The 19,844-nt window shown below is 42.0% G+C and overlaps 1 protein-coding gene across 2 annotated transcripts in view; it reads right to left on the bottom strand.

Annotated features, from left to right (window-relative positions):
* ADGRL3 (adhesion G protein-coupled receptor L3) overlaps positions 1-19,844 on the bottom strand; it is a 487,040-nt gene that overhangs the window by 22,973 nt on the left and 444,223 nt on the right. Inside the window, exons 20-23 of one of the 2 annotated variants that reach the window (XM_053975251.1) lie at positions 9,690-9,716; positions 6,698-6,866; positions 3,826-3,951; positions 1,110-1,206 (exon numbers count right to left, since the gene is read on the bottom strand). In XM_053975251.1, coding sequence (XP_053831226.1) covers positions 1,110-1,206; positions 3,826-3,951; positions 6,698-6,866; positions 9,690-9,716 — 419 coding nt within the window. The remainder of the gene's footprint in view (positions 1-1,109; positions 1,207-3,825; positions 3,952-6,697; positions 6,867-9,689; positions 9,717-19,844) is intronic. The other variant, XM_053975252.1, reaches the window with a different exon arrangement.

Raw genomic sequence — 19,844 nt, 5'->3', positions numbered from 1 at the left:
CCGTGTTGCACTGCCTTCCCCCTTTGCACTGATTTGGGCAGCGTGTATAATGCTCAGAGAACAGAATCATGTACCCCTAGTTCCCCCAGCACTCAGTTAGTATTACTCAGCAATCCTTCAAGCCGATCCTCAGGCAAAACTCACCCTAAAATCAGTGGGAATTCAGTGAGAATAAAGTTTGAATAGGAACCAAAGTCTCTACTAAATTCTCAGTTGAGCTTTGCAGACCAACCATCAGGACTGGAAATAAATTTGATTTTCATCATCATGAGAGAACAGCTAGGCCCAGTAATCCCAATTCTACCATCTCTTAATTTCAGCATCAACTCGACAGATAACACAAAACAGAGTTTGGCATCTGGTTGCTCAAGGTTAATTCATAAAGTAGCTGTACTGGAAGAGAAAGGAAACAACCTCTGAGGCTCTTTTTCTGGTATTCTGTTACTGCCGCTTTCCTACAGCTCCCTGAAAAACACTTGGTTTAAAAAAGCTGTTCAGCCAGACACCACATTTTGTTTGGCATATACACTTCTGATACCCTTTCCTCCACAGATGTCTATAAAGTTCACATCAGTCAGTTCTTCAAACTAGGTATATTAACACCAACACAGAAAATTTTGTTCCAAGCACAGTTTTTCCTTACGTCTATGTTCTGCTGTTCACTTTTGCTTCTGTAAAGATGACAGTATTGCTACATATGCAGGACAATCAGGACTCCTGTGATGCTTAACACAGGCTGTACAGTGCTGTAATGGCCCATTTTCACTGTCAGCAACGAAGCCTGACATGTCAGCAGCTTCTGGCACTAGCAGCTTTCTGAGGGAAAGGGGAGATTTCAACTTAATTTCATTGCTCTTTTTTACTAACTTCCTTCCAGAAATGAAAAATCTTGAAAATGCACTTTTAAAAATAAATAAAGAAAAGGAAAAGAAGGCAACAACCACATAAAATCTCCTCCCATTTATTACTGTAACATTTCTTGGGTTGTATAACAGGTTCCAGTGACATCTGGGGTGAGGAGGAAAAGGTAGGGGGCAAAGAGGCAACACATTTCAGACTCCTTAAAGCCATCAGAAGAGTTAGAGATATGAAAAACAGTTTATAATTACCTCTGTTGAGTGAAGCTGAACTGTTTATATCTCCAGTAATAAAGGAAGACTCGGACTGCTTTCGAACTGTGTCATTCCACATCCTACGAATCCGGCTCTGAAGGGGGATTGAAGCACAGCAGGCAATGAATTTTTAGCAGCTGTAAAGAAGTTTGTTTCTGCCTCACTAAGGATGGCTACTGGGCGTGTCTAGCTCAGGATGAGACTTGCTTCTAGCCAGCTGTAAGCAAGCAGTTGCTGTTTTGTTCTAACCTGCCTCATGCATGCCAGACCCTGCCAGACTTACTTTGTAACTCAAATGCCTACCTCAAAGAAAAGTGTATAGTTGAATTGCTTACATCTTAATTTAAAAAAAAAAAAATCATGCATGAGAGAAACCCAGACCCCATGCCAGCTACAGGTCTACCAATATAGCATCACATAATGGAAAAATAACCCACACACACAGAAGCATGTGTGCTTCTCATACTCAGACAACTTGTTTCTTATTTTTTGTGAAGTGTAACGGAAGACTTTATTTGTCTCTTGGTGTCCCTGAATGAGCAGAAGTTTTCTATAGCTATTTTCCATCTTGGGGATTTTAGGGGGGCAAAAAAAACCCCCACAAATTAATGACTTCTGTTCCCATACTGAAAAATCTGTGATGGTTTTGCCATCTGCGGTATAGCTTCTGCTACTGGCAAAAGTGTCCTGAATATGTTGGCCTTCTGTTTTGTTCCTCAAATATGCTGTGAAGTATCTGCCTCTGTGGCATTTACATCACTGTCTCACTCCTCCCCAACCAGACCTTGCAAAATATCAAAAAATCAGCCAAAATACATCTTGTGAACAGCTCAAACCCAATCCCTGCATGAAGGTGACTGGACCCAGGTGTCCCAGGGAAACTCTCCCTCACCTCACATCTGTGACTCTGATGGATGTTTTCCTTGGCTGTGTGAAAGCAATGGTAGGTGGTCTGGGGGACTAGGAAGCCTTTTTCCCATTGTGACAGACCACAAATCCAGTGGTTTCCATAGTAAGATTTTAGCCATGAGAGATTTACCAAGGCCTAATCATATGGTCCCAGGCTGAAAAGGCCTAGATTACTCATTAACCATGGAATAACAGCATCTCCTAATAATACATTAGACCTCTATAAATGGAAGTACCATGTGACATGATGCCTACGATTTTTATAGTAATTATTTTTCACCTGGACATTTAATTTATTAAATTTCTCTGACATGATCCATTGTAGATTAATTATTCTGTTTTCTGTGAGCTTCTCAGAGAATAAAGGGATCTTAGAAGCTTTCCTCCTCATGGTCTTCTCTATTTAATGTTAGGAGCTGATGTTTTCAACAACTCAGACTGATCTTCATCTATTCTCCATCACCTGTGTGAGGTTTCTCCTGGCTACAATAGGCCTTAGGAACTTCCATCCTTTCAAGGACATGCTTCTGCAGGCAAAATAATTGTCCTTAGTGCCTCAGACCTCACCTGCCACAACGGGATTGCTGCCAGAAGACTCAGTTCACCCTCAAAAGGGCTTGTTCTCTTGTGCTGGGACCGGTGAGAGGAGGGGACCATTAAAGTCAACCCTTCTTGGAGAGAAGAGCACCAGGACAGCAGCTAAGTTTTGTAACACCAGAGGCTTTCAAATCAGCCACCTAAATGTTGCTGGATATTTTGAGTTTTGGACATTACTGGGATTTGATGGCCTACTGGAGAGAGGTTCTATATTCTATTGCTTTTATTTGCTCTGCATAGCTACCAGACCTATGAAAACACCGAAACAGAGCTTTTGGATGACATCTTGGAAACCATTGCAAATAAATAATGATTTACTCCAAGACATAAATTGCAAATTAGGTTTTCCTGGAAAGTTATGAGCTGTTACTCACTGCATGTCTTTTATAATTTAATAGTGGAACTGTCATGTATAATTACTTCTATTACTAATACTGAATAAATTTGTGTTTGGTTTCTATTGATTAAGAAATAAGCTTCTTCATTTTATATGAACTCTTCATCCATAAATCTGCATCTCTACACACAAGTTAGCTTCAAAACTGCTAAGTGCACAAACTGCACAAAACCTGAATTTTCAGGTGACCAAAGGCAACAAATCTAGTAACATAGTGAGATAGTCTGACCCCAATGGCTTACCCTAAGAGGTCTACAAGCTAAAACAAATTGTGTGAGGCATAGAACAGACCAAACCACTAAATGTCAGAAAGCCAGCTCTTTCACTGGGAAGTCTGCTAAAAGACACTTGTAGACTTTAAATTTTTTTGCAAGAAACACACTCGGGGCTTATAGCACCATTCTTGTACATGTTAATAGTTAATAGTGACAACCTTCATCTCACGATTAAAGGATGCACTGGAATGTAGCACAGCTGACAAAACACTCCTACCTCCTGCTTCCTATGGAGAGCAGGCAGGACACCTCAAGTGATAACCACCCACCTGCCTCTGGAAGGCAATTTATATTCCCAACAGTTTTTATTCCCAACAGAATTATTCAGAAGGTTCTTGGAGAGGCATTTAATTGCCATCACATTTCAGGGGAAACCACTGTGTTGAGTTCAGATCTGGAAGTGAGGGAAATCTCTGCAGGTGCACTGGGGAGTGGCCTAAGGCAGCTCCTTTGGTGCCGAGAGGAGCTTTCCTCCCAGAATAGCTGAGAAGGGTCTTGGCATGGCCCTGGGACACAAACAAAAGGCGTGGGTTACCTGTGAACCTGTGGAATATCTTCCAGGTGTCCTTGACCCCGATGTTTTTCCGGAGCCGATAGAACTCTCTGTACTTTTCCCACTACAGCAATGTGTGCGCAGGCATTTTCCGTACTCTTTACGTACCTGGCCAGAGAAAGAGCAGTGGTGGTTAGCAGGCAGCTCCTCCTGCAGCCCACTGCCTTCTGATTTTCAACACAGCCCTTGATTTTTCCTCAGTGTTTCAGTATAACAAAATCTGCTGCAGTGTGTGGGAAAGCCTTCTAGTATCCCTTGCAGCTGAGCTCATGGCTGAGGATGTCACAAGAGACTGCTCCCATGCAGCAAAGCCGCTCGTTGGCACCAGCCCATTACAGCATCCTCTGAGGCACATCAAAGGAGTATGGGAGAAAGTGCAGGTACACTATTTATGACTGAAAATTAATATTGTTGTAGATTTGATATAAACTAGCATATTGGCTCATCAAGGTACTAAAAGTTATTCTTCTGGCAGGGGACTAAGAAAAGAGAATTCCAGAGAAACATATGAAAGCTATTGATTTTTTGTTAAAAAAATGTTTCTTGCAGTCAAATTGAAATTTGAGGAAACAGTAGAACCAGCAGCATTAGAGATTATATCCCCAATGCTCAGGGATGGCTGGAGCCTGCTTTTCCACAGCACTGTGCAAGCCAGTAATGTTTTAAATGGGCATTGCAGTCAAACCCATGCCACCTCCTTTGCTTCAGAGGAGCTACACTGCCTTGTGCCAGGACAGGATCTAACCTTCCACCAAGCTTCAGGTGTGACTTTTTATGGGCAGCAATACCCAGAAACCAGATGGGACAGGGCTGAAGGTGAGCAGACTGTACTGAAGAGCCAAAAGAGGGTCATATTACCCACAGACACAAAAAAAACCCAAACCATCATGCATGTCCAAAACACCAGTTGAAAAATTCCTTGAAGCACACGGTTAGCTGTACAATTTTGCCAAACTCTCCATAAGCATTTCACAACTCTGTGAAACTACTATTTAAATAGCAAATTACAGCTTTTTCATTAGGCTCTTCCTTAAGTGCTTGAGACAAACACATACCACAAGTGCCCAATATGCTCGAGTGCCTAATCAATCCTTTCTTGAGAGAAAATAATTCAATTGCTTTAATTAGCCACCCACTGCTTGCCTCTCTCCAGCGTTTTGCCAATTTTCTAGGCCATGATAGATAGAAAAGGAAAGAATTTTTTTTTCTCCCTTTAAATAATACCTCCCTCAGCTCTTAGGTCAGAGAGGTGCATCAAGGTGCATCCACCCCACATCAAGGTACCAGCTGCATTCTCCTTCCCTCTGTGCAGCCATAAATCAGGAACAATTCCACAGTCATCAGTGGTGGTTTAAGGGTGTAAATTAGCTTAAGACAGAAAAGAGAATGGTTCTGTCATGCTGACTGAGAACCCCATGAGCCGAGGAGGCTGTGGAGCAGTACAGGGATGCTGGGTTAGGAACTGACCCATTGCAGGGTGCATTGGAGGTGAGAGGATATACTAGTTAGAAGGTGCAGAAATTCAAACTCCTCTCAGAGAGGCACCTGCAGGTTTAATAAGCAATGGTGATGCTTCCTACACTCTTACTATCATCTTGCCTGGAAACTTTCTTACTGAAATATTTGGGATCATCAGCAGGAAGTTGCATCTAGATAAAGCTTTAAAGCTTTTTAAGATGGAAAAATCTGAGATGCAAAAACAAGGACAAAACTCTTCACCCCAAAAGTCTTCCTTTGGTTTCAAGAATGACATTTACACACAGCTCTGTAGATCCTTACAGAGGCATCACTTGCAGGGCTCACTTTTTATAATTTTGTTTTCATGGGACAGATCTACCTTGCCTATATAAGAAAATGTGAGTAACAGAGGAGCAAACCCGTGGCTCTCAGATGGAGGACAGATCTCAACATGGACCTGACTTTACTCAATAAGCCATTTCAGCAAAAGATACTGGTTACCCTGAGAAACTGGCACCAGTGTATCCACATAAAGTCTTCCCTATTGGTTCAGTAAACTGCCCTTTGAAACTAAAATGTACATAGCAAATTATCAGCAGACATGCACAGAATTGGAAAGCCCTGTATAACTGAATTTAAGTAGAGAACAAAAAGGTTCTTAAAAATACTTATTACTGATTGTCAGAGGCTGTACATTTGATCTACATAAACACAGAATTTTTATTCTGCTGTGTTTATTTTTCCCCCCTGGAGTTTATCTAAGTTACTCCACTGTTATCTTGCAAATGTTAATGGGGGCATACTTCAATTTCTACCAAGAAGCACTTGCTATGCTTGTTTTGAAGAAGATTTCCAAAACACCACATCAGACCCAAGCAATACAAAGGCTAATGAACTGCTGCAGAACACAGGTCCTTTACTTCTTAAAAAAGCAGGGGAAGCAGTCCCTATTATATCCCATCAACCCACATATGCTGTCACAGAAAGGGGTAATTTCCTGCAGGGACTACACATGAGGATGCAAAGCTCCACTTTGCTGTGAGCACTCAGTCATGTGAGCACTTTGTGGATGCTCCTGGATTCTCTCCCCTCTCACACTGGCATGCAAGGAAGGAGAATCTGGCTGACAGCAGGACCCTACAAACTGACAGCTGCCTTTTCCCTTGTCTCTGACACATCTGCCAGGACTCTGGCTGCTGAAATGCCACTGCCACATGTCAGAACCTCATTCCCCAGCATCTTGCTGGTTTCCAGTCTAAATAGCACCCTTATTACGTGCACAGAGATAAATCTGTGTGATACAAATTCAGGGCACACAGATGATGCTATGCTGTGGTTGTTAGGCAACAAAACACCTCGTTACCACCTCTCTTGCTGCTGGGAACCATCATCTTACCTTTTTCTGGAGGACACAATGGAAAATGAATATAAACATTCCCTGCAGAGAATTGAATATGGTGAAGAGATACGCCATGATGACTGTGCTCTCATTAATATACATGAGTCCGAATGCCCAGGTCAGTCCTAATAGGCAGAGTAGGGCTATTGCACCTATAACCCAGGACCTGTCAGGAGAAACAAAAAAAACAAAAAACAAAAAACAAAAAAAAAAAAAAAAAAAAAAGAAAAAAAAAAACAATGGGATTGGTTTTTCATCTACACAAAAGAATGCATGTGTCTACAGGCAGGAAGATTTTGCCCCTGGTTTTAGCAAGAAGAAAATAGCATATCAAAATAAATCATAGGGAGCTTTTGTCTTTGAGCTGAATGTAGTTTACAAATCTTCAAGCTTGAGGAAATACAAGGAAATGGAAGTGTTATGAGCATAGAAATTTATCATATCCAAAGCACATTTGTAACCACAATGTCTCTTTTTTAAATATGTAAAAGCAGTGTGCATGTAAATGACATGTGACATGTAGATGTTATTTCTGCAAATGGAGTGAAAGAAAACAAACCAAATGAAATGACAACTCTGATTGTCACTTTTTTTAGTGTCCACTGGTTTCACAGGACTGCCAGCTGGATTAGCTTCTTTATTTACACTTAACACCAAGACACATGTATTGCTGCATTTTAGCTAGTCTCCCATATGCCTGTAAGCCAGATAAACAGCTACAGGCAGGTGGGCAAGCATTCTCTGCTTGCCAGATCCACTCTACACAAGGATGTTCTTTGCAATGCTGCTTCACACTTCTTCCATCCTGCGATGAGGGGAAGTGTGTATACTCATACAGGCACTCACACACTACCTTTGCTAACGTGGGAGCTGCTGCCACACTTCTCCCTGGAGAAAAGGAGGGGCAATCCTTCATCACATGGGCTGTAAAACTAAGATTATCACTTGCTCCACCTCAGGAGGGCAGTGGGAGTAGAGATGTAGCCACTGCTTGTCTCCCCAAATGTTGTTCCGACAAATAGGGGGAGCAGGAGGTTTTTGCCTGCTTTCTCCCACTGACTTTCTACCTGGACAACAGAGCTGGGGACATGAGATGACTGCTGAATGGCCTGGGTTTGGGCATGTTTGGGCTTCCATCTGCTAAACAGAGCATGGGGCAAGGGGAAGAAAGATGAAGCAGCAGCAACTTGGGGGGAGACAAAGCAGTCCTTCAGAGGTCAACACAGACAATCTCTACTATGGAGATGCCATGGCAGCTACAGCCTTGAATCCTTTTCCTTTTAGCAGGGCTTATCACAAACAAAAGCATACCAATGTTGTATTCAAGTCTTTTGTTTGTTTTATTTTTTTTCCTTTATTGGAAAATGGTATTAGAATCATTGGTATTAGAATGAAAACATAGCATTGTCTTCCACTGAAGTTTATAAAATATGTATTATTTAACCACATGACCAGAGGAGCTCCCTAAGGTAACCACTTATTAAGACAGTTATTTAAAAATCACTACTATGGACCTAGCAGACCAGAACAGCTCCTTTGAAGCATTTCCAGTCAATCCCACTAATAAATATTTAGCGTGATGCAAACTGAAAATACACTCACAATCCTTCAAAAAGGTAGTCACTAAATAAAGCGACAGCTTTGGTCGCTTGGGGTATTTTTCTCCCTGAGATTCCACCATCAGTGAGAGCATGCTATTGTCCTAGTTGCATACCAATTAATAAAATACAAATAATTTTCTTTTTCAACAAAAAAGGAGAACAAATTAAGTGGAAAACCCCCCTTTTTTTCCTCTTTCCACCTTTCCCATCCCCAGATAAAAGCTTCCTGCATTTCCAGAGTATTTTAAAAATTATTCCCTGGAAATTAGAGAAGTATTCTGCTCTGAAGCACAGCCCATTCTTGAATCTGATTAAAGAGCCTTAGGCTGCAGAGGTGTACAGGAATTAAACAGTTATTTAGTGAAGATATGCTACCTTCAGTGATGGAAAGGAATCTGTGGGTTAGAAGACCCCCTACAGTGCACACTGCACGCATTAACAGTGTTGTGTCTCAGAAAACAAGACCCGGCGATAAGGAGGACGTGGAGATTACTGAGAATAGCTCCATCCCGCATCCGCAGCAAAAAACAGAACCAAGTGATGAAAGAGAATATGGGAATGGTGCTGAAAGAACAAATACAAAGGACTCTTCACCAGAAGAACAAACTGAAAGTCTACTGCAAAGTTGATTTGCTTCTATTTTGTGCTACTGCACATTAATTTTTTGGTTACAGGAGAAAGAGTGTGGATGCCCTAAGGTATATAATTTCTAGGCATTTTTGGCTTTCTTCACAGGTTTGGGGGTTGTTTTTTTTTGGTGCAGCTTGAGATTTTTATCTTGCTCTTTGTACAGACTTGCTGCTGCTTTTCCATGGCTTTTCTTTCCTGTAGTGGATTTTTTTTTGCAATAAAGAAACAAAAATATCCATTTTTTGGTGCATTTGAAAATCAATGGTTTACAATTAGGGACAATTAGGAGGTACTCCAATGAGTAAAGAGCCACCAATGCACACAGATTTGCTTGCACTACTCCCATTAACTAGAAAAGGAATCATGGGGATTAGCAGCCAAACACCTTTTTGAAAATTTGCTTCCGTATTTATACTACCATAAAGCAATCCCAGTGACAGAGCACAGTGGACCAGAGGCTGCTATTGGTAGAACAAGTCTGTACTACGTAGGATTAAATTGGGAGCTTTCCCCTTGAATTCAAGTAACATCCAATTAAAGAATATAAAGCAAATAAGGTGACAATTGGTTGGCAATACACATGCAGCACATTTACTCTGCACCTTAGCTGTATGCCTGACCATTTTCCTGCACAGTTTGCTCTTCTGCCTCAAAAGCGAATGACAGAAGCTTTAATGATTTTTCAATATTGATCTGACAGCTGGTTCATGAGACCACACTGATAAATGAAATTTATCAGCCATTCAGGTCATTCTTACTTGATGAAGGGTCTGTTATCCTCATAGCTAAAGAATGCATAGACATAAAGACAAGAACACCAACATTAGAAATATAATGACATAGAGAACAGAGTTTACTGCTAGCTCCCCTCCCTTCTCCCACCAGCCATCACCAAAACCAAAGGTGGACTGGCACCAGGTGCACCTAGAACACACCAGCCAGCCTGGCTTGCTGCCCCAGGGAATTGAAACATGACTGGGAATGCTAGCTTAATGCACAGAAGCAGGTATCGCTAGCTGTGTGCTGCAGCTAGTCCTCCTGACCACCATCCCACAGCTGTCAATGGACTTAGAGATATCTTTCAAATGTCATGGCTGTCCCTGGAGAAGACAAGTTTTGAAACCCCAGCACAGCCACCATAGGCAGCTTTCACGTGTTCAAGTGGCAAAACTCCACCACGCCTCCAGCCTGTGGGGCTGGAGCATGTTACTGGAGAATCTTTACTGCCATTTACTTTTCCAAAGTGGAACTTCCAAGTTGCCACATTATGAGTCAGATGCAGCATTCTTAAGATAATGGCATCAGGAACTTCTAAAGCCCTGGGTGACAAGGCATAGACCTATTTACTACCATTTCATGGGGAAGAGCAAAGAAAGGCCTCTGCCAGGCAAGGGTGAAAAGCAGCTCACTGCAGTGATGAAGAAACCAAGCTGGATCACTCAGCTCCTGTCACTGTGGGGACACAAGATTAGTTGCAGCCATTTTCCATGAGGAGTCTCCCATACCTTCTGGGACAGGCTGTGTGCCTAACCCAGCCTGTGTGGCCGGTGACGTGCAACAACTCCTAGGCCTCCTCTCCCCACTGACATGGAGCTTTTGAACCTGTGATCCCTTGCAGAAACCCCCATGGGTGCCAGAGATGGAGGATGGCTCAACATGTTCATCTCATTTCCCCTGTCAACACAGGCAGGGCCAGTCCATCCTGCTGAGACCTCCTTGGGTCAATACTGGCAACCTGCAGCTCCCCTACAATGCAATTAAATGAAATGAAGATATGAGACAATCTGGAGCTGTCAGCCCAGCAGTGTGGGCAGGAGCAGGGCCTGGATTTCTATTACTGTGTTCACAAGCATGCAGGTTTTATGGTAAAGACTTTATACTGAAAAGCAACCAGCACTAGATTATAAAAGTACAGAATTAGAATTGTTGCTGCTACTATCTAGACCTTCATAAAGTTTTTCAGCAATCCATAACAGCATTTCTTCAAGGCAGCTGAAGGTTCCATTTCATCTTTTGTACAGGCAAAATGCAAAACTGGTAAACTCGGCTTAAGGCTAACACTTCAAAGCAGCTCAGGAGAAAACCACTAAAAAGACCGTAGCAGTTTTTACCCTGTTTCCAACATGGATGTGTCCAGGACCCAATCCCCAAAGTAAACAGGTGCCTAAGAAGTGAGATTTTCAAAGATGCCTAATTCCCACGGGCCGTAGAATTTAGTGTCTTGCAGCTCTCATGAAATACAATCCTTTTCATTTTATCAACTCAAGTGCTGTAAGAAGCTTAACTATTGTGTTAGCAACAATTTCTGACAAAAATTACTTCAGCATGTTTTGGTTTTTTTTACCTCTGGTGATGTCTGTGAAACCTATCAGTGGTGCAGCAATACTGTGTCATTATCTGCAATACATAAAACCTATCACTTAGACAAGAGAAAAGCCTTGGAAGAGCCTCAGTTCCCAGAAAAATTGAGGTGCTGACTGGAAAACTGAGATTATATTCACTAGTAGTAAAAGCAAGTAATAGTTGAAACAGAAACTGATGGAAAATCTAGACTAGCACAGCCTGAGATGCTGCATCTGAAGTGCTAGATCCAGATTTGGTTAAATTCATCCAATAGCTGTCAGTAAAGGATATAGCCCATTGCATCCCTGCTCCCCCCCTGCCCAGGTAATGTCAGACTAGTATTCTCAAAGAGGAATTTATCCCTTAAAAGTAAGAACAGGTATTTAAGGCAGGTGGGGCTTCACCATTCCCTGAAGAAATGCATTTCTCCACTGACTGCAGAGAAAACTTGAATGATGGTTTAGGTGGAGGCTCCATTTTCAAATACCTGAAGGCAAAAAGTTGATCTTTAGTGGCTGCATTATTCACTGAACCTGTGAAATCTTACCTCACCTCCCTTGTGTTTCTTTGCAGCCCAGATGATGGATAGCAGATGGTCTACCAAGCTGTATAAATACCTAATTCATTTTCTAATCTTAAAAAAGCCCTGACTTTACCTTGGGGCAAAGACTTCTTAAGGTTAATTACACATCATGTAAAACTCTTTCAAAATCTTATTTAAGTTAGATGTCTTTCAATTTCCCAGAGTACCTTCTCCTTCAGCGATGAGAAAAGATTGTTCACATTACCTTCTATCTTCCTATATTTGGTCTGTATTTCCAGACCAATACTTAAAAAAAAAAAAAAGTTGTTAAAATTAACTACTTATATCCTTGTTTTGATGCTTAAGGAATTTCATAATAATTTCATCCTAAGCTCAGGAACCCCTTTTGCACTTTTAAAACCCCAAGAAATACCCTTTTGTCATCAGGAGACCGAATTGCTGGGATATACATGGACAGCCCAAAACAGTTACAGACAATCTGCAACTTATATGAAACAAATGACTTTCCTGTATCTGGATTAGCAATATCATGAAATGCTAAAGCTTTCACTTTTTCTGCAGCAGGAAAAGCAAGTCAAGAATTTACCTTCACATGAAGATTGGTTCCAAAATGCTGCTGAACAAAGAAACTCTGTTTTCAGAAAGCAGATATTCAGCTCTCATTTAAAAAGAATGATGGCTGGTCTTCTTATGCTTTGAAAAGAGCTTTTTTTTTGTTTGTGTTTTAATTTAACAAACTGTAGTTTTGAGCCACATTTAGAGTAAACCTAGGTCTTTAATAGAAGTCTACATAACTAATTGACTTTACATATTATCATTTTTTACAACCTTTTACAGTTTAACTTTACTTAACTTGAATTTATAACTCTTTTGACAATTCCAAGTATTCCCCATCTCTATGATAGCAGGAAAAGGCTCAGTAAGCATATGGACTGATGCCTTGGGCCCCAAAATAACTGTTTGGATAGCAAGGAAAAACACCACAGTGAGTATACAGGACCTTTAGTAGCTGTTAGGGGTGATGAAACCCAAATAAAAACAGATGGATGATGTGCCCCCACAAAAACATTCAGAAAGACCCATGGAATTAATTTTAACATGGTGCAAATAAAGCAGAGAGGCAGATGTTTCCTGCAGGCAAGCAGGAGGGAAACACAAAATAAAGTGTGCTATTGTGTCTCCCCACTGCCTGCCTGCCAATATGAAGTAGTAGGGATGTTGTGTTTTTTTTTTTTTTTTAATTTCAAGGATTAGGAAAGAGTGATTTATTGAAGGAGTTGGAAAGGCCAGCACTCCCCTCATAAAGCAAACGGGTTCATCGTTAATTAGTGAAGGAGCATCTTCATGGCGAGAAAAATCAATAGCAAGCAATAAAAGAGTGCTTAAAGGATTTTGCCTTTGCATTTTGTGACAAAGTTACCACCTTGACGGCATGAAGCCAAATGACTTCCTAATCTCCTTCCTTAGGCTGCTGGTGTTCATCACACAGCCTTCCAAGTCATCATTTATCGGTCTCATCTTCTGGCTCCCGCACTGTCTTTGACAGTAGGTGGCCAGTCCCCTCAAGACATCTGTAACCATCTCAGGGGTCAGTGAGCCTGCCACAGCTTCATTTGCAGGAGAAACTCCTGCCTTTACATGCCTTGAAGATCTGTAAAGGTTCAGGCTTTACCACCTGGCATAAGGATAATTTTATATATATTGAAAACCATAGCCACTTTTGATTTCCACCAGTAGATCTGCAAATATTGTTCAGACAAATGAGGCCACACCTTTCTTGGCTTTTGTGATGCCTAAGCCTATGATTTGGGGCAACCAGTGGCTAGACTTTTCTGCCAAAGGCAAAGCATCATCCCTTTCTGCTCAACTCACCCAGGGAAGTCATGTCCTGCTTTCTCAGACTTGTCCTTAATTATTGCAATTGGAAAAAGCAATTCTGTTAAGTTCATCTCATTTTCTGTAAGTAATTAATTACCCTCAGAATTGCTTACCCTGTTTATTTCCTTCCTCCTCACTTTGCAAAGGCATGGCACAATTATTCAAGCCACACTGATGTGTAACCACATATCTAATTGTTTCCACACTATATGGATTCAGCAAAGCCTTTAGACACATTTGTATTATCCAAATAGCACCAGCAAGGCTTGCTGACAAAGTGCTTAAAATGCATGGCCTTTTAAAACAATAATAATGATTTATGGGTCCACAGAAAGATTGTAGGTATTAAATATCTTCCAGGACACTCTCTCAAATCAATAACCACTGATTGATTTTTTTTTTTTTTAGATTCAGAAAGGACAATACATCTCAGTGGGAAGATTAGTGCATTACAATCACTATTCAACATTAACACAACCATCACAAAAACATAGGTAAACAACCAAATCCCCAAATCAAAATAATCAGGTATCAACCAAACTCTCCTGTGAAAAACTCAAACAGCAGCAGATTGCAACAAATGAAATCAGATGCTGCCTTCTTCATCTCTGTGGGAAAAGGCACACAGACAAAAGTGCAGTCTCAGATGTTTTTCCAGCACTGGCAGGGTTTCTGACTCTGAGGTGCTCATAAACTCGGCCCTTGGGCAAAATATAAATGTGCCATACCTTTTCTTGGTAGGAAGCTTGTACATAATTTGTTTTGTGCCAACTCCGAATTTTGTTTCTGGGTTTGCTTTAGGTTGGCTGTTCAATTTGCTCATGCAGAGATGCAGATGAAAGTTACATAGGAGCAGCACTGAGTTAACCAGGGGACTCAAAGGCAAAGTACTTTCTTACACAGGATGCAGGGGGATCCGAGACAACTCTTGGCTTGTTCAACCTGATAAAGAGGAGGCTGAGGGAAGACCTTACAACTGTAGTTGCAGTTTCCTCATGAGGGGAAGAGGAGAGGCAGGCACTGATCTCTTCTCTGTGGTGACCATTGACAGCACCAAAGGGAATGGCCAGAAGTTGTGTCGGGGGAGTTTTAGCTTGGATATTAGGAAAAGGTTCTTCATCTGTCGGGTGTTTGGGCACTGGAACAGGCTCCCCAAGGGAAGTGGTCACAGGACCAACCCTGAGAGAGCTCAAGAAGCCTTTGGAAAATGCCTTTTGGTGTTCTTCCGTGTAGAACCAGGAGCTGGACTTCAATGATCCTCAAGATATTCTATAAATCTATGATTCATTGACCATCAGGCTGTGAAGACACAGTACTCTCTCTAAAGGCCATATGAAACACATAGATTGTGGCCTGAGCTCTGGGACAATGAAAATGAGGGAAGACATTTCTAATGCCCAGCTCAGTACTCCATGGCTAATATCTAAACTTTGCAGAGGGGGAGGTTTTCCAAAGGAGGAAAAAGCTATTCCTGATCTTCCACCTCATCTTCCAAAGTGCCCAGATCATTTGGTTATTCTTGCAAAACACTGCTCTTAAGCTTTTTGGCGACAGAGAATGTGCTGTCTGCATGTCCCAAGCACTCTTCAAACACACTTGCTTCTCATCTAAGTTTATGCAGACCCAGACATTGGCTCAGGAGTCCTCTTGGTTCCCTAGGATCAGATCATCCTTTCCATGGATGATTCCTCTCCAGAAGCCATCCCTGGAGCTGCTGTGCTCTGACCCTGCTGTCCTCAAAAGTCAGAGGAGTCCAAAAATGCTGCATATAGCACATTTAGCTGAGTGGGAAGGAGAGATTTTTCAACACACTCTTCCTGAAGAGCCCACTCAGTTAATCTTTCTATTTTGTTAGTAGGGCTGTATGAAAATCTTTTTTAAGGGAGTTCACTCTGTATAGGCACTGTTGTTTTATTTAAGTTATAGCTAATGTCCAATCAGGACATGGGTACATGAAAACTTCCTCTCCACGCCTGCTGCTCCTAATAGGGAGTGTTCATGTTGCCAGACTCTCAGCCCTTACTCCACGAATCTGAGAACTCTGAAGATAAACGAATGGACCTTTTGCACCTAGATGCAGTGCTGGGCAAGCTCTCAAGAACTGGATCCCCTCATTGTACTGTGTCCCCCCTCTGCACTCCCAAGCAACCACAAACCCAGAGGTAATGAAGGATTGAAGTGTTGCTGTTCTGCAAGTCCAGTCTCGTGGGTGAACACAATGCAATATTCAGTTCCAGACCCTTTGTCATCACAAACTATTTCCAAGATGGAGCATTTTATGATTAAACAAGGAAGATCTGGAAACCGATAGAGGATCCTAAATCTCCATAGAAAAAGCTGGAATAATCCTTATTGTCTCCTGCTTTATTTTGTTTCTAAAATGGCTAGAACAAAGCACAAATTAATCTTCATTAGTGAAAGCATACCTGCTACAAATTATTGCTCTTCATTGGTAATGTAAGCTCTTCATGTCAAAGGAGAAAAAAAATCTTCCATTTTCAAAAGTCTAACTCATTCCTCACTCCACGAAACTCAGTATGTTTACTTTTTTCTGCATTTCAATCAGCTGAGTAAATAAAACTAGACTGGTAAACCTCTGTTCCTGCCAGCACAATACCACTGTGTTGAATCAAGGATTTAATTTAAACATTTCTGCAGATGATTTTTGGAAGTTCTATTTAACCTTTGTTTTCAATTTTCTACCTAACTCAGTGTTTTTTTTTTTTTTAATAGCTTAAGCAAACCCACAGGACTGAAACAACAAGCTAATCTGGGGGCTGGGATTAATCATGTCTCTTTAAATAAAATACATATGTTGAAGCACAAAAATGAGCAGATAATCACTTACACCCATACAACATATGGGGAGAGCAGGCTATGGCAACGGTTTTAAAAGAGGCATATCTTCAAAAGGGGCTTCTCAGTTTTGTGCCTGGTGCTCCCCATCCTTCACCTCCCACAACCTGGGCCAGACTCCCTGAAAGGGCCCAGACTGAGCTTTGCAAGGTTTTATATAGTAATAATCAAGGTTAAATCTTAACGTTTGGCTCCTACTTTTGGCTGTTAAGTTGTGCATTCTTAGATTTATTTCTTGCAAGCCTTTGAGTAAGAGACTTCTATGGAAAAAAAAAACACAAATAAAGGAGTACGGTGTGAGTTTTATTTCCACTCAGAAACTTGAAAGAACATATATGATTTTGTTTAATCATTAATTCAGGGCTGTGTGCCTTTAGCTGTGGCCACTTGAAACTTCCATGGCAGCCAGCAAGCTGAGGAGGGCTCGTTTTGGTCATTTGAGGATTGATTTCTGAAGGCTGCAATGCAGGACATTTTTGCTTTGTCCCCATTAATGGGATTTGAGCATGTGTTCTTGTGAATCTGGTCACAATGCCTAAAAACATCATCTCCTGTGTGCTCAGAATAAATACATGTTTTTCTAGGGAATTTCATGTTTTTGACATAGTGCTTATTCTTTCATTGTGGAAGATGGGATGGGAGCAGATTTCCACAAGAGGAAGAAAACTGCAGCACAACTGCAGTGACTAATGCCAGGATTAAACTATCTCAAGGTCCCTAATTAATAGTGCCTCTTTAGCAACAAAAGGTGCTCCCATCTAAGACCCTGGGCCTCCCTGTCTGAAGGAAAGAAAATTAAATTTCCAGGATGACTTTCAGGTGAGGTTCTACTGCACTAAATGACTTTTTTCCAACAAACCCAGGACTACTGCCTCACACGCTCCTCTTTGAAGGGGTCCCCAGATGTTGTGCTTTCTTAAGAGCATGCAGGTGGCCTATGGCACAACCCAAGCTATACCCTGACTAAACCAATAACACAATAAAATGGGACAAAAAGGGAAACAAACTGGCAAAGCCTTTTGCCTCTTGCCTGCCTTCTCATGGGTCTGCAACTGCTCTTGGCAGCTACAGCAGATGTATTGCTCTTCCAAAGTAAACAAAATAAAATCTTGTTGCCACATAATACAGCATAGAAGAATGTGAGGAAGTCTGGTCTGGCCTGGGGAAACACTAACAGACTCAACCACAGTCAGGCAGCACCAGGGAGAGAAGGGATGGATGCCTGTGGGAACTTCAAAGGAAAGGTAGTATCTGTAAGGAAGAGAAAATTATGGCTTCTGGTCTCTCCTGAGAGAGATCCTCTCCCCTCCAGCCATTTGGAAAAGTCCACTGTAACTTCAGGTGCAGCAGCTGCTCGACCCCCATTGATGAACCCTCTTAATCTGCTTGTAGGACTTACCTTTTGTTAGCTGAATGACTGCTCTCCCCTCCCAATTTTCCATCAGTTTTCCATGTCATTAACTAATGAGCCCCACACAGTGCACAATGAGAGCTTGCAGCAAAGACAAGAGCTCAGATTTCACTATATATCCTCAAGAGTGCATCTGGATTACCATCAGTGTAGCTCTTCTTTTTTTCCCTTCACTATAACCACGATGATTTGAATGAGCAGTATTTAAATGGCTGCAGAACAAGCACTGCACTGCCACACAATGCAAAGGCTTCACCTGAAACCCTGTTTTGCACAGAGAATGGTGGTTAAGCATCTGGAAATGGGGATGGTTTGTTGTGCTGCAACATCTGGCATGGTATGGATGGAAACCTGATGTGCAAGCTGCCACAGTACACACCTGACCACCTGGAAAGGAGTTGATGGATGGAAAATGGAAGAACTGTGCTGGACTATTCACATAGAATGTATTTTCCATTGTCACATGAGGCTTCCTACAGGGATGTGAATATGAAGAAGATTCAGTGTAGTCTTGTCTGTGACAATCTGAGACATTTTGCCCATCCAGCATCTTCCTGGCACAATGGAAAAGCACGAAGGAGAGCCTCTGGGCTGCTCGGCTCCAGAAATCACTCAACACAACAGCAATCTCCGGTAAAACAGCCTCACAGCTGCTCTCAAGAATTCCAGCTGCTAACACATCCTCATGAGGAGCCATCTGCTAGCAAGAGTGCATCAATACTGTACTGATATGCCTACAGTTTCCACCTCACAGGCTACAGGTGCAAGCAGCGCAGCAGGCCTTCGCGTCCAAGAAGTTTATGTAGTCCCTGGCTTGAAAAATGTGCCTTCCCTGAAAGCCTGTAAAGGCTGGGGGAATCAATCTTCCAAAACAACGCCTTCCTGGGTACATTTGTTGACAGCAAATTAGTTTGTGCTCAAGAGCCTTTTTGTGCACCCTTTGCATGCCACTTTTAACCTCAGATGGGCCAGGAGTGAGATACAAGTGATATGGGCAGAGCTGCCCAGGACTAAACAACGCTCCTCTCTGCCCATCTCTGCTCATCTGTGCTTGCCAACAAGCCACACACAGATGAAAGAACAATGGCAACAGTGGACTTCAAGTACCCAGAAAAAGCCATTGTAAAAGGATGGGAAGGAAAACCCCCTCCCAGTCTGTGTTTGGGGAGGCATGGTGAGAAGCTACACACACCACCCAAGAGGTAGCTGTTTGGGCATTCTTGTCTGTGTCACTTCATACTAAAGAGATCTTTAAAGGGCAGAAGAGAACCCCATTCTGGATGAATCCTTAAACATTCTGTGTAAATATACTGAAGGAAGACATCAAACAGAACTTTTTCCTAAGGGCCTAGGTAAAAGCATGCTACTTTTGAGGACGGTACCTCTTATGAAAAGGAAGCCAATATCTTCCTGGCATCAGTGGCAGGCACAGAAACTCTTGCAGCTCTGAACAACATATCCCACATACACAGGCTCACATCTTTTCCTGGCTACATGCCCCAAAAGCAGGACTAGAGCACGAATCTTGCTGTCTCAGTGGGCACAACCCACTGAATTGGCTCAGTACCAACCTGTCATATAGGGAGGATGCCACTGGAACAGGGTGAATGACCCACATATGTAGTTACCCTACTTCTCTCTTGAAATGCTGGGCTAAGCTAGGAAAGTTAACAAGGACAAAAATAAACCAGCTCTGTACTCATCAAATCTCTTGTTGGGTAACCCCTGGGTAACCAGTGCCCCACCGCAGGAATGGCAAAATCTCCCATGCTGGCACAATAATCCAGGGACTGTTCCTGAAGGTTAGGGAAGTTTATTTTTACAACTTTGCACAGTGCCTACAAATCTATCAGCTATACAACATCTGGGTCAGGCACTGCC

This window comes from Vidua macroura, chromosome 4, assembly GCF_024509145.1.
Source record: "Vidua macroura isolate BioBank_ID:100142 chromosome 4, ASM2450914v1, whole genome shotgun sequence".
Lineage (NCBI taxonomy): Eukaryota > Metazoa > Chordata > Aves > Passeriformes > Viduidae > Vidua > Vidua macroura.
Note: the sequence above shows the minus strand (reverse complement) of the source record. Positions and strands in the feature narration are given on the sequence as shown.